Genomic DNA, 14,588 nt, shown 5'->3' with positions numbered 1-14,588 from the left:
GGACGTCTCGCCGGTGATCAGATATTCCGGCGGAAAGTCTGAGCTTCCATCCATGGTAGAGCTCTGACTCAGAGAGAGAGAGAGAGAGAGAGTACAGACTACAGAGCAGAGTGGGCAAAGGGGCCAAAGACTGAAAGCGAAGAAGAAATGAAGGATATAAATGGGGGTTTGAAAAGTGGGGTGACAAGGTGGCAGGGCCTCTGCCACGTAGGACTGAAGTGGCAGAGTGATGACGTGTGGGCGTATTTATGTATGTTCGTAGCGAGTCGTAGCTGGAACTCAGGGATGCAGCTAGTAGTTACTGCTCTTCCTTTACTTCGTAGTCAGACTCTATTTGTTTTCCACCGTTGAAGACCTGGTAGGACCTTTTGTTCATCTGATCTGACGGTGAGAGAGATTTGAAAACGGACAAAGACCACCTCGAGAACCAAGGCTTGATTGACATTGTAAATGGACTAGATTGACATTGTAGCCTTGTACCCATAACCGGGGTTTTATCTTACCAAGCAACAAGTCAGAAAGGATTGAAGTTTCTGTCCTTATATAGAAGCTGATGGGCGATCTGTGTTCATGACGAGGAGCACGGTTAAGTTAACTATTACTTACACCAGTATTGTGTGTAGTTGAGATGAGCAGTAAGTATCTGACCTCAAGGTGGCATGTATAGCTAAAATGGTAACACTCAAATGGTGCTGTGATCTGGACAAGTCTCATCTTGACATGAAGGATGTGCACGAACAAGGTAATCTGGTGTGGTAATGTATTACTGTACTACTTCGATCGTATACATAATGTAGTTACAATCTGGATCTATATATGATGAACAGACAAGAATATGCCCAGTAATACTACATTACAACAAGAGACAATCACAAACCAAACTACAAGAGCGAGTTATGGCTTCACTCTTCAGAAGACCTCATTTCCTTTGTTAATAAGAACATGAAGCAAGAAGATACTGCAGAACAAACCCAACTGATCATCCTACACAGACGGCATTGTGATGGGAACTTGTAAGCCTGCCACAGCTCTCTATCAGTCTATCTGTCATCAGTAGAGGGCAGAGTTGGACTTTTGGAGCACATACTCATTGCATGAAGCTCTTTCATCCGAAGAGCTGGGTTGCACAAACCTAAACATTTTCAACAGCTTCACCCATCAGAGCATATACAAAAGCTACAAGATTTTTTCGAAACATAAAGAACTCAAACTAGTGTACAAGACATGTAATGTAATGTACTTTCTTTGCAAGCAAGCCACAGTGTTTTTCCCTTTATACACCGTACCTAAGATTGGTCTTATGGACTCTTTTCACGGGCCAAATTATCATCATTCAAGAACATTTAGGAGGTTACTTCAGTGATCAAGTTATATAAGTGTATTATGCTAATCTATGACACAATAAAGGTGCTTGATGAATGATAACGGTAACTCAGATGATCAAGCTACTAAGCAGCATTTTTTTTTTTGAAGTATCAGCTGTTGATTAAGCTTATAAACTAATTACCGTCTTAGCTCAAATGATGAAGTTTGTTACGAAGTATACCGAGCGTAACTCAGCATGAACAAATTGGTTGCTGTCCTTCATTGATAACATATGCCTTCTTGTTTTTCTAATTATCATGCCAATTAATGATTATTTCTTTGGCCATACACGTAATGATCATTGTTGTTTAAATTTCCAGCTTGTTACGTAATATTGCAAAAGATGATGTTTTGGAAATAGAGTTACCTGAGCATTTAGGGATGTCCCACACTGCAATGGATCCAGGTGAGCACCGAGGGTCACATAATAATCGATTATCCTCATGATGGACATTCATAGAAAGCATCCATGATCCAATAGTAACATCTTCATTGTTAAACATTCTCAAACTGAAAGCTAGAAAATAAATCTATTATGGAATAGGAAATAAATCTATCATGGAAAAAACAATACATAATCTCTTCCAATCAGAGCTCAAACAAATATAGAAAGAATGCCATACACAGCATAACAGTCACAAAATTATTCAAAACAAAACAATGAAGATAATAAATTCAAGGGGTAGAGGATTTGCCCCATGAATCACGTTGTTTAACAGAACTCATGATCACCAAAAGCTATTAGTAGTTTTTTCGCTAAACAGTTGTATCCATAACCAAACTGTAGCATATATTCAAAATATTGGAGCCTCTGAAACGTCCATAGGACTTCTATTGAAGAGAGAGAAAAAGTCACAACTGAAAGAAAAAATTGTTCACATAAACCAGAACACATAGGTGACGAACCTGTTATTTCTAGCAGTTGCCAATGAAGCTACCACCTCAGCAGATAGAACATAAATAGGACCATAAGCATGGAGATAGTATTCATTCCCAATCAGATGTCCTGATTTCTCATACCTGAAATATTTGTTATCACAAATAATGGGGATTGGAGAATATCACAACATCAAAAGACTTGTCAGAATAATCTATGACCAATTACAATGCTCGGCGGGAAGAATCTGATAACTCACACACCATTTCATTTTTGGATCAGTTATCACTGGACCTTTCTTCATGCAACCAATGTAGATCCGTGAATCTGTCCTCTCCTTGGCTAGAAGTGTTGCTAGTCGATCTGAAAAATTATAAAACCCATCAGATTACATTTTGGTTCGATGAATTAGTATAATCTGTAATTCAATATACCTGGGCGCAAATAAATAGCATCATCAGCTTTGACATAATAATCTGCTTCAAAATGTTGAAATGCCGCCTTGAAAAACTCCAACCTAGGTATGAATCAGAGTGAAATAGCAGCATGAGATAAAGAGACAGGATTATAGAATCTTCACCATTGAGAAAAGTTAAATACAAAATGGATAACTCTTACGTTTTCCATGGAAGGCTTACATATTCATCCTTGATGTCAATCACCAAGAAGTCTCTGTAGTGATCTATCTCTTTCTGAAGCTCTGCCACTTTCTTTGCATCTTTCGATCTCCCAATAACGAACCTAAAGGCTAAACCAGTAGCATGTTCCAACCTACAATATATCAATAGCATAAGCATGAATCAGACTCGCTGTTAGGAGTTTTAAACATTACCCCAGTCAAAAGGGCACCAGTGATAGCCATTTTCATCAAACCCAAATTATTGATCTTCCCTAGAGTTACATGGAACAAACTGTGGCTTAGAATCACATTAAGTCAATCTGATTAAAGCCAAAATCAGAAGTAAATTGCAACTAACAAATTTACTATCTTTTTATTTTGATCCATGTAAATGAATCAACTTCCTATCTTGATCAATGTGAAAACATTACCTCAAGAGACCATCTGGGTTGGACGGAAACCAAGTAGAGCGCAGGGCGGCGCGGCGATCAGCTCCTCCGAACCCGGTTAGAATTCCGACGAAGCCGAGAAGCTTAGGCCGTTCGATCAGACCAGCATTGTGATCGACTTTGCGTGAATTTGAGATAGAGTAGAATGCTCGGAATGAATCTTCGGATTTACCGCATCGGAAAACGGGGAGGGGTGTGGAGCGGCGGATGGCGACGACTGCGGAGATTGTTCCGGCGAGGCCGATGAGGAGGGAGATGAGGGAAAAGACGATGATGGGGAGTGGATTGCGAGTGGGGGCAGAGGCGGAGGCGGGTTTAAGAGGCTTGGAGGAGTAGGCGGTGGTGGTGGTGGTGGTTGGGAGAGGGGAGGGCTGGCGGTGGGAGAAGAGTGGCATTTTGGTGAATAATTAAGTGAGAGGGAGATGGAGTGTCTGTTTATGTGGACATTTCACACAGTGTGCTAGATCTCAGGAGATTCAGGAGACTGAGGGGAGAAGATGAGAGAGTGAGTGACAGACTCTGAGACAAGGATAGTTCAACTCAAGCTACACTTGGTCCAAGCGTTCTGTTTACCACCGTGTTTACTTTGTTTTTATTAAATTTTGCGGAAATTCATTAAAGTTCTAACCAAGTTACGGTATAAAAAATTATTACGATACAACAAGCTACTTCTGCATCTTTCTTGATAATCTCTATTATTGAAATCGATTATGCAATTGGATGCCTACAATTTCTTAAACTAAAGAACAAACGAGAGTTTTACCCGCATGATTACAATAGTAAGATAAGTCGTCACACAGTTGACACCCAATATCACTTAACATGTCATGGTCGGAGCAAATGTTCAAGAATTCATCATGTGTGATGGTGATTCTTTTTGAACAAGTAACAAAACTAAGATTGAATTAAACATAGTGACTCATCGTATGTAATGTGAGGGATCCATCATATGTATATCTAAAAACAAATGTCTCGCAAGATCTAATGATGAGTAACACCAGTGTCAGTATAATTGTATCTGAAAGGGTTTCCTGCAAAGTGAACTGTGCCGCCCACACTTTTGGGACTCTGCCGTGTTCCCACAAATTCTGAGAAGTAATGGCTTCCTTGTCCTCCCAGGGAGGAGCTTTAGCTCTTGGACGACTTGATTTTTCAGTTTCATGCAATTGACCTATTTCCTTCATGATGGAGCTAAAAGATCGAGTTCACACATCTGATTTCATGAGTACCGCGCAGTTGTAACTCATAGCTACTTGACAGTCTGAAAGGTAGTACGCAAGGTATTGTAGTTTTGTAGATACTCAAAACCAAACTATGAATGAGCTTGGTGAAGATTTCACAATATACTATACATGATGATTGCACTACACGCGATGGATACCTACTATTCTACAACATCTAGTCCCTCACTTGCTCACTTCACTTCCCTATTAGGAAGAACAGAGCCGAAAGAATAGAATTCTCACTTGCATCACTGAGAAGCTTATACACCCTACAAAGAACATTAGCTAGAAGCAACCTAAGCCCAAATTGCAAGTGAAGACATCATCCCAGCTCCAAGAAATAGCAAGCAGTATGACACAAGTTGAAGCCGAAAATTACAGCTCATCCTCTTGCTCAGAAAGTCAGCAGCAATCAGATCCACCAAGGCCATGTAGACCAGAATACCGGCAGACATGGAATCCAAGATGCCTTCAGTGACCAGAGCTCCTGGACTGTTTGGGTTGTAGGATGAAGAAATTCCAATCCCAACGCCGATACCTAATGGAGTTGTTATGGCGAAGAAACAAGCCATTATCGCCGCTGATCGGTTCCTGAATTGAGCTTGTGAGATGCAGCCTCCAAGTGCAAAACCTTCAAAGAACTGATGGAAGGACAGTGCTGCAACTAAGGGCCTTATGGTGCATGGGCTCTGTGACACTCCTAATGACAACCCAATGATCACAGAATGTGATACAATCCCAAGCTCCAAAATCTGCACCAAAGAACACAACTTTTAAACGAATCGACTAAAAGTTTAGCATTTTCATCGCAAATGGCACCTCAGAATCACTTGAAATATATTGAAACTAGTCGCAAATGCTAACCAAACTATTTATCATGTCGAACACTTCAGTACATTGCAACATTTTGTAACCTAATCAGTTAAAAACGTAAAATCAAAACTTTCCTAGTTTAAAAATCACTTAGTTGAAGACTGGTTCTTGAATTTTGAGCTCATTGTTTCAAACAACAGAGCAAAACAAACTCTCTGTCTCTAGTTGACCGGTGCTCAATCAAGTAGACCCCAACTGACGTGGATCAGACGGCACTAGAGGCCACGTGGCGAAATCACAACCATCTAGTATAGATTTTACCTACTTCTCACTTGAAGTAACGTAAGAAAGGAACATTCTTTTCACTTTTCAGAAAAAACACGACCATGCTTTATAATTCTTAGGGTAGATAATAAAAGAGATCAAAAATAAAGTAACAAAAAAGCACCTGTGAAACGACGACGTGCCGAACACCATCATCCTCGTCATCATCACCGAAGCCGTGAGAATGACCATGCCCATGGGCGTGCCCGTTCCCGTGATCATGACCCGGATCCAGAACCGCCACGTGGCCGTCGCATGCATCCTGAGCGTGGCTGTGACCATGGTGCGCCGCGTGGGCGCGCATTCCCACAATGTGCATCCCACCGCCGTCTTCCTCCCCAAAAACCATCGACCCGCTCCCTTCCTTATGGAGACCCGACTCCAGACCCGGGTCGTCCGAGTCCACTCGTACTTGGGCCTCGCTGGGCCGGGCCAGGCCCTGCTTGCGCTCATAGTACTGCGTGCCGACGAAGTCAACGAGTAAGGTGGCAAGCGATGCCATCATGGCGAAGAATCCAGAGAACGGGAACTTTGACCAGGGAAACTCCGGCAGGCACGGGCTGTTCAGAGCGTCCGACCCGCCGGAGAGCATGTGCACGAACCCCGTCGCCAGAATAACCCCGGCGGCGAAGGCCTTTGCTCCGACGAAGAGGCTCCCGTCCGTGCGCAGGAACCTCCGGTTCTTCCCGACCAGAGGAATCGCAATTCCGGCGACTCCGGCGAGGAGAATGGAGGCGATGGCGACGAACTTGAGGTTGAGCGCGGCGGCGTCGTCTCGGCAGGCGTCGGACGCGGCGGAGTCACAGGCGGAGGAGGTGGCCATTGACTGTGACAGCGACTCTTTCGGAGAAGAGAGTTTGACACAGATAAAAAGAATTCAGAAACGAAGAAAATCAAAACGATGCGTTTCGTAGAGTTGTTGCAGGCAATGAAACAGAAAAAGAGTGCGCATGAAATGTAAAATTATACCGGAGAGTTTGTGTCGGAAATCTGGAGGAGCGAGGAAGAGCCAAAGATCCTGTACAAAACCCAGTGCTGTTAATCGGTGAAGAATATAATATAGAAGAAGGAATACAAACAGAGAGAGGTGGAGGGTGTGAGGAACCTCGAGGAAGGACATGGGGATGTGGAGGAGGAGGGAGTGGGGGGTTTATGTAATTGTCAAGGTTAATTGGAACTGCACGAATCTCGATTTGATTTGATGAAGAGGGCACAGTGACAGAGAGTTTAATTGAATAGGGAAAGAAAGGAAAGAGACGCAGACACATATAGAACACAGAGAGATGAGATGTGAAGGAAGCGATGGAGGAGAAGGGGGGGGGATTAGGAGAGAGTGTCGACATTTCGTTGACGAGGGAGGAGTTACGTGAGAGAGGGTGGTGTGTGCATTTTCGACCTTTTGCAAATCAATGAGCGCCAGTGTCGACATTTGCTTCACATTTCTTGAATTGTTACGGGAAATAGAAAGTAACAACCATGACGTGCGAGGAATCAATTGCGCGTGTGTGGAGAAGAGTGATATGATACGCCAGATTCGTAGGAATTAGATCTCGCCTATACGAAATTTCTTAAACTAGAAGAGACATTTAACCTTGTTCTTTTGTGAATGAATTCTAAAATACAAGGAGAACGTTTACTTTATAGCACCTCCAACAAAATGTCTAAATGTTTTTTCTTTTCATCGAAATCACCTAATGTTGTTACCCTCTCCCCAGACTCTTGTCGTGCCCTGTCTGTTTGGGCCTAAAATAATACTGCGGTATCATCTAGACTATTTAGTCTCGTGGACCGGTTATTTGGAGAAAATATATCACAGAGCAAGATTACCAATAGATTTAGGGGACTATCGCTGTATAGAATATGAGTTGATTAAGGAAGGTGAATCTAAATCAACTAAGAGGTTCTCAAGACTTTATTCGCAAGAAAAAACAATTTGTGTTCTCTATATAAGGGGTCCGAATGTGCAGAATAACACACGCAACGTCAAACAAACTATCGCGCAATCGCATAGTCAAATCTCCTCACGGAGCCAAAGTTCGATTAACTTCGGCAATCAAGTCTCCTCACGGAGCAAAAGTCTGATTAGTTTTGGCAACCAAGTCTCATCATGGAGCAAAAGTCCGACTCGCGTCGGTAACCAAGTCTCCCATCGGAGCGGAGCTACCCAGATGTACGCCTCGCGTTGCATGTAGCAACAAGTCCGATTAACTTCGGCAACTAGAATCAAGTCCATCGAGTCGCTAACCTAGCTCCTCACATCATACCAAATTCAACATTTTACCTATTCTCAAATTCAATTACTTTCAGTTTTCTTGAATGCTTTAGTTGTTATCTAAAGTCTTAAGTTAACTTTAGATTTATGACCTCAGATTCTCAAAACTGTAATCGATGCAAAAGTCTATTACTTTGTTTGTGATAGATATATAGGATTTGTTTAAATTCTTTATTCCCTGAAAATTTTGGTTGATCTCTAGGTTAGAAGGTACTATCTAAGCATTTTCCTAGTGAGTGATGTCTATGTATTCTGGGTTCATTGAGAAATGGACTATTATACTGTTTTTTTATGTGGTGATGTGAAAATTAGTTACTTAACTTATTTGTTTTTTGCGTCAAGTTTGAGGCCTAACTCGGGTCTCTTTTGTCTAAACAGAAACAAAGTAGCTAGAGATGATACATTATAATTTAAAGAAGATGATGGTTTCTGCAGTGGGAATTACTTCATTGATATCATGTTGTCTCGCAGTCAGCGACAGAGTTTAGCAAAAGCATGAAATTTCTTGCACAGGAACATGGTACTGAATGCAAGCTTTTGTGTTGAATTATTTAGCTTGGTTAGGGATGTAGCTTTATTTTACAATATATTCTATGACATTGGCATGTAAGGAGTGGCCCTTAGAATAAAATCACAAGCAAGTCCCACGTAATTTCTGATATATGAAACCATTGTGGCTACAATTTAATAGTTTAAGTTGGCATTTGACATCAAAGTTATATATATGCTGAGAATGAGAGGCTTATGCGTACTCATTCCGCACTTTATATATATGACATGTTATTAGTATCCTGTTCTTTATGTCATATCAACCAAATATGCATATCTTATTTTTGGTTGGTATATATATATATATATACACACACGGAACTTTTCAGGTAAGGAGGTCTTTATCTTATATTAAAGTACGGATTTTCATTTTTAACTAATTTTTCCATCGAGTTTTTACATCTCCACCGTCAATAATCTAGGTTATAACGTATAGATCATCTCCAGAACATTTCAGCCAATTTCATAACCGTTAAGGTACTCATAACTTCGATTTTAAACTCAAAATATGAACGATTCAGGTTCGGCAAATTCAATACGTCCATTGGTTTTGATTAGTTTGATATCTTAACGATCATGAAATCGGCTGCAATTTGGTGGAGATGATCTATACGTTATAACCTAGATAGTTGACGGTAGAGATGTGAAAACTCGATCTAAAAGTTGGTCAAAAATGGAAATCCGTATCTTAAACTAAGATAAGGACCTCCTTGCCTGAAAAACCCCGTATATATATATTTCTTGAACCATTTAGTAGTTGTAATTCTAATGACACGAGTTTTTTCAAAACAATTTATTGGATTGTTTTAAATTTTATAAAGTTTGTGAAATTCATTAAACGACATTTGGTTGCTTTGCGACGTTGTAAATCGAAAACGGAAACGTTATCGGAACTTTATTTAGAAAAACGTTACGTTTCCGCGACGTGAGAATCGAATTTTACTCCGTCGCTCGTTTGTGAAAACGTCCTTCACGAAAGTTGTAGAGCTCGTCAATACGAGTTCGTGGACGCGTCACACATTCGAATCGGACTTCGGACGTGAAAGTTATTAATGTCGGAAGTTAGTTTCCGAATTTGGAAACGAGTATAAAAATGAAGTTTTTGAGATTAGGGTTTCCATTTTCGGAAACCCCTCTCTCCTCCCCCCCCCCCCCCCGCCTCCCTTTCTCCTTCTCTCTCTTCTCTCTCTCTCCCTCTCCGAGAAAATTCGTCGCCGATCTCACATCTCTGAGCGACGTGGTCCTCACCGCCGGCACCTACGCCCTCGCAGGTTCGACTCCCTCCTCCGAGCAAGACGCGATCCATCTCGCCGCCGTGAAGCCTATTCGCTCCTCACTTGAACCAAGCACAGCCGGTCCAAGCTCTCCGACGAGCTCCGGTACTTCCAAGGCCGGGAATAGGTGAGGTTTCGATTAAATTGGTTGTTGTGATTATTCTTTGTGTGATTTTGGGTTGTTTTGGATGGATTTGAGGAGGATATATAGGAGATCAGGGAAGGAGGAGGAGGGGAGGATACTACCACCTTAGGCGGCGCGTGTGGGTGCGTGGAGGAGGTAGGAGCCCGTGGAGGAGAAGAGAGGAAAGAAATGAGACGATTTGGGGCGGCGGTGGCGTGCTACGCGCCGGTGTCAGAGTAGGCGCGTGGGCCCCACGCGCTGCCACAATGAGTGGCGCGTGAGCGCCACGCGCGGTCGCCGGATGTGGCGCGTGTACCCCACGCGCCGCCATATGCGGCGGCGCGTTAACAGTGAATTCAAACAATAATTTTGTAAAATTTATTTTTACGTACGGTAAATGTAAAAGTGATTTACGTACAGTAAATGTGAATTTATTTTACGTACGGTAATTATAAATGTGAATTACGTACAATAAATGTAAAAATAATTTCAGAAGGGTAAATCGTAATTATTATTTACTGAGACAGTATTTACGATTGAATAATATGCATACGTACAGAAATACATAAACAATATGTACTTGTACAGGAATACGTGATTTATATGTATTTGTACAATAATACGTAAATAGTAAATATATGAATAGTAAAATATTATTACTGTTTCGGCATTTAAGGTTTTACATAACGATTCTAAATTCACTTCTTATCTTTTCAAGGTGATCGATACTTCAAGTAAAAGATTCACATTTGGAATCGTGGGAATTTCGCTTAGAATTATAAGGTGAGTAAAATCTCACAATGACGAATCTACCTTTGTGGAGATTCATGAATATGCTAAGTGTTAAAGAATGAACTATGATATGTATTTGATATAGTGGATTGTGTATGTGTATAAATGGTAAATAGGTACATATATATGGTTTGCTATATTATATACTGTCGTAATTTCCATTGTGAATAAGTTCATTTTGGTGTTGATATATATATATATATATATATATATATATATATATATTGAACATGTTGATTCGATTGGTACAATTTAATATGATGATTATTGTACATGGTTTTAACATTGAGTTTTGTTAAAACGTTTTTTCTTCGGACGTGTTTTCTGTCTTCGGACCAGTCTTCGGACGTGTTGGCATGTCGGAACCTAGCCTTTGGCCGGACGAAAGTTACGATACAGTTAGAGCTCTAGTTTGTCTGCCGGGGTACTGCATATGAGGTAACAAATGGGTTATCGGCTTATGAGTACCCATATTTTTGATATTGGGTAACATGTGGTTGTCCAATGTCGGCGGCGTATTACATGAGGGGTAACAGAGGTGTACCAGCGCTCATGAGTACCTGTATTATAAATGCATTTGGGTAAACAGAGGGATTGCCCAACTTCTCATGTGCATATATATTTTCACATTATTAGACAACCAGATGGGCCGTCTAATGAGTCATGAGTGCATTTATAATTGATGTTTTGTGGATTTTCGTATATATTTTATGCGAGTTGTATTTGTTGTTTTACTCATACGAGCTGCAAAGCTTACCGGGTTTGTGTTTACAATCCCGGTGCACCTATTCGATGGTGTATGGGATAATTCCGCATGTGTGGATTAGCGGAAATCGACAGACCACTCTGAGGACTCTAAGTTGTTTTTGTCCTATCTTGTGGTGAGGATTTTGTGTGGATTTATGTGAAGATTTTGTGAGGATTTTTACATTTCTATTTGATATAATGTCGAATTATAAATTTGGTTTGTAATAATCAATTTGACTAAGTTGTACAATGAAACTCAGTAATTATCCGCTGTAACATTAAAATGATTTCGATTTATTGAAATTGTTTTAGAGTTTTCATGACTTCGAAATTGGAGTTTCATACTCGAAATTTCGGGGTCGTGACAGTAATGATCTCCCATAAGTTACATTTGACGTTGAAAATGATTTTTTTGAATCAGTATTTCAGTTAATACCCAAATAGAGATTCCACCATGAAGTTTAATTAATTGCCAAAGTTGTTGAACTTGCCTATTTGTCACTTGCTTGATTAATAAAAATGCGTTTTTAGTTGTTTGAGTGTTGAGTCATTTAGGTTACGTTTGTTTCTTTCAGTTGTTAGTATGCTTAATATTGGGATTGAAAAACGATTTGTGTAATTCTTAAAAGTCAGAGAACGACATGCCAAAGAAAGACATGTTCGATCAAGTTAGTACTCGTCTCACTCTTGATGTCGAGTTGTTAAGCTAGAATCTATTTACATTAATATATATATATATATATATATATATATATATTATCTATATGTTATGGTTATGCAGTGTAAAACTCCCAACTGTGGTTCTATCACTTCTATGCAGTGATTTTTTTTTATGTGAGTTTATCTTTTGATCAGTACACAAAAAACAGTTTGGATTCTTAATTGCTTTACATGGGAGCGCTTACAGCTATTCTGCAATCATTATCTCTATTTTTTTTTAATTTGATGTGGTCTTGTATATGTATGAACTATGAAGAAGTTTCTACTTTTGATTGCAAGCGTGTATGTTATTCATGACAAATTGTCTTTGATGTTGAGACCATTTAGTAGGGCCATATGAAAGTTGCAATGTTTTCCCCAAGTATGGAACTATTTGTAGGCATGTCTAACATTTTCAGTTACTGTACTCGTTTGCTTTCTTATGCTGATAACGTTTTACTTTAATTGTTTTGTACTGGAACGAGTAATTTTATCGCTTGCTTTCTTCTATCTGGTACCATTCATGGCAGGTTGATGTATTCTCATTTGGAATTTTAATGTGGCAGATTTTAACTGGAGAGAAATTGTATGCAAACATGCATTGTGAAGCCATAAGTGGTTAGTTTATCTTATGAGACATTGAGTTGGATACTATATGTGACACATTAATTTTGTTACATTAGTTTAATTATCTACAAGTCTGAGATTTTTCTTTCTCAATTCCAACTTAATATGTGTAGGTAAGAATTGAGATTATTAGCATTTTGCATAGTTTTTTTTTCATTTTCATTTCGATACGCTTTTGATGTACACAATGGAAATAAATGTTAGGCAAAATTGTCAAAATACAACCAAACTTGCTCAAAAATTGTCAATTTGCACCCCAAACTTATATTTGAGTCAATTTACCTCCTAAACTTGGTAAAAATTGCCGATTTACACCCTATCAGTTAAATTTAACTGTTTTCATTCAATTTTGCGTTAAATGTCATGCACATGAGGGGTAATGTTGTCATTTTCTATTTATATTTTTCTTAAAAACAAATACAAATATTCTTTAAAAGGAGGATTATTTTTTAATCAAATTGTTTATTTACATTTTTTTTCTACATACTTAACCATACTTCGAATTATATATTCAACATACACACTCATTCAAATATAGTGTGTTGTGTATATATATGTACATATTGTTTGAGGAGGAACGAAACGAGAATAATAACGACGTAATGGAATAAAACGTAATTATTTAATTATTGATAATAGAGCTTATATATAGGCATTACATAACTACAATCCCGTAGGATTCAGAGTCTTAATCTATTACAGAGATGCGAATTCATCTCTAACATGAAACCTAATAAGGCTAAGACACACACAATGGTAGAATAGTAATTCTCCCAGAATACACATTTATTTTTAATTTTCAATGTATTTATTTATAATTTTCTAATATCGTTTAACATATTATATCAGTAAAATAATAAATATATAAATCAATAACATGTTTCGAAAAAAAATTTGTAACAAGTGTTCATCTTAAGTAATTTTATTAATTTATTTCATTATTAAATATGAATAAATATATAATGATAATATTGCCCCTCAAATGCATGACATGTAACTTAAAATTGGATGTAAAATATTAAATTTAACGGATATGGTGCAAATCGGCAATTTTTACCAAGTTTATGAGGTAAATTGACTCAAATGCAAGTTCATGGTGCAAATTGACAATTATGACCAAATTTAGGGTGCAAATCGGCCTTTTTGCCTAAATGTTAATATTCATTGAGATTTCTTACTAGATTGTGTATCCATTGAGATTTAGTTGTAAATGAATAATAATTAATTTATGAATATAATTCAAAAATCAATTATAATTTTTTTTAATATGAAAAGAATTGTTGACTTTTGGAAAATGTCAATAAAACTTTCCCATGACGTTTAAAAAATATCATGGATTAGTTTCCATGACAGTTGATTAACGTTGTGGAAGATTCTTTTAATAAATGTAATGAAAAGTTTCTTATGACGTTTTCTAAACATCATTGAATGAGTATTTTCCATCACTCCAGTATCAACGACAGGACGGATGACATCTGAAAAACGTCATGAAAACATTTTGAGTAGAAAGGACTTTTCAAATTAGCAGTCATTGAATCTTTCTTGTAAATGAGCAGCATGACATTAGTCTCTTCACTCTTACATACATACATTTTCAAATTCTACTCATATCAGACACCTGTTTTCATATTCTTGAAAGCTCAAGCTTAGTGGAGATCCATTGTTATCCCTTAAAAGTCTAGACTCTATAACATATAACAACAATGAGTGGAAATAAATAAACGGAAATCATGTTAGAACATATAGTATTACTGATTATAATTGATATTGTGTATCTAAATTTTGATATTTGTGAGAATGAGATACCTCTCCGTTGGATAATCAAGGAGAAAAT

The 14,588-nt window shown here is 38.6% G+C and overlaps 2 protein-coding genes across 3 annotated transcripts; both read right to left on the bottom strand.

Moving 5' to 3' along the window:
* Positions 1-736: 736 nt before the first annotated feature.
* Positions 737-3,740, bottom strand: LOC126783465 (probable beta-1,3-galactosyltransferase 12). 2 transcript variants are annotated; one of them, XR_007670874.1, is made up of 7 exons: positions 3,293-3,740; positions 2,861-3,013; positions 2,677-2,759; positions 2,506-2,605; positions 2,272-2,385; positions 1,733-1,882; positions 737-1,132 (listed from the first exon to the last, which is right to left on the bottom strand). XR_007670874.1 is itself a non-coding variant. In XM_050508939.1 (7 exons), the coding sequence occupies exons 1-7, from the start codon at positions 3,703-3,705 to the stop codon at positions 1,041-1,043; spliced, it is 1,098 nt and encodes a 365-aa protein (XP_050364896.1). In that variant the 5' UTR covers positions 3,706-3,740; the 3' UTR covers positions 737-1,040. The 2 variants fall into 2 exon arrangements, 1 of the variants encoding a protein (XP_050364896.1); XM_050508939.1 differs by having other exon boundaries at positions 1,733-1,875.
* An 839-nt stretch (positions 3,741-4,579) lies between these two features.
* LOC126782428 (zinc transporter 4, chloroplastic-like) lies at positions 4,580-6,938 on the bottom strand. The gene is made up of 4 exons (XM_050507670.1): positions 6,776-6,938; positions 6,640-6,688; positions 5,795-6,510; positions 4,580-5,285 (listed from the first exon to the last, which is right to left on the bottom strand). The coding sequence occupies exons 1-4, from the start codon at positions 6,788-6,790 to the stop codon at positions 4,830-4,832; spliced, it is 1,236 nt and encodes a 411-aa protein (XP_050363627.1). The 5' UTR covers positions 6,791-6,938; the 3' UTR covers positions 4,580-4,829.
* Positions 6,939-14,588: the final 7,650 nt, after the last annotated feature.

The sequence above is a fragment of the Argentina anserina genome, chromosome 2 (assembly GCF_933775445.1).
Source record: "Argentina anserina chromosome 2, drPotAnse1.1, whole genome shotgun sequence".
NCBI classification, from domain to species: Eukaryota; Viridiplantae; Streptophyta; class Magnoliopsida; order Rosales; family Rosaceae; genus Argentina; species Argentina anserina.
The sequence above is the reverse complement of the archived record's forward strand: the minus strand, read 5'-3'. Positions and strand labels throughout refer to the sequence as shown.

What these genes read in the sequence shown, in the direction of transcription:
- LOC126783465 (XM_050508939.1), bottom strand. Translation starts at nt 3,705, where the DNA reads ATGCCACTCTTCTCCCACCGCCAGCCCTCCCCTCTCCCAACCACCACC. An exon ending in ACTGATCCAAAAATGAAATG is followed by an intron (nt 2,386 to 2,505) that starts GTGTGTGAGTTA and finishes CAAATATTTCAG; the next exon opens with GTATGAGAAATCAGGACATC. An exon ending in GCAACTGCTAGAAATAACAG is followed by an intron (nt 1,876 to 2,271) that starts GTTCGTCACCTA and finishes TCTAGCTTTCAG; the next exon opens with TTTGAGAATGTTTAACAATG.
- LOC126782428 (XM_050507670.1), bottom strand. An exon ending in TTTCCGACACAAACTCTCCG is followed by an intron (nt 6,511 to 6,639) that starts GTATAATTTTAC and finishes CTTCTCCGAAAG; the next exon opens with AGTCGCTGTCACAGTCAATG. An exon ending in GGCACGTCGTCGTTTCACAG is followed by an intron (nt 5,286 to 5,794) that starts GTGCTTTTTTGT and finishes TCTTTGGTGCAG; the next exon opens with ATTTTGGAGCTTGGGATTGT.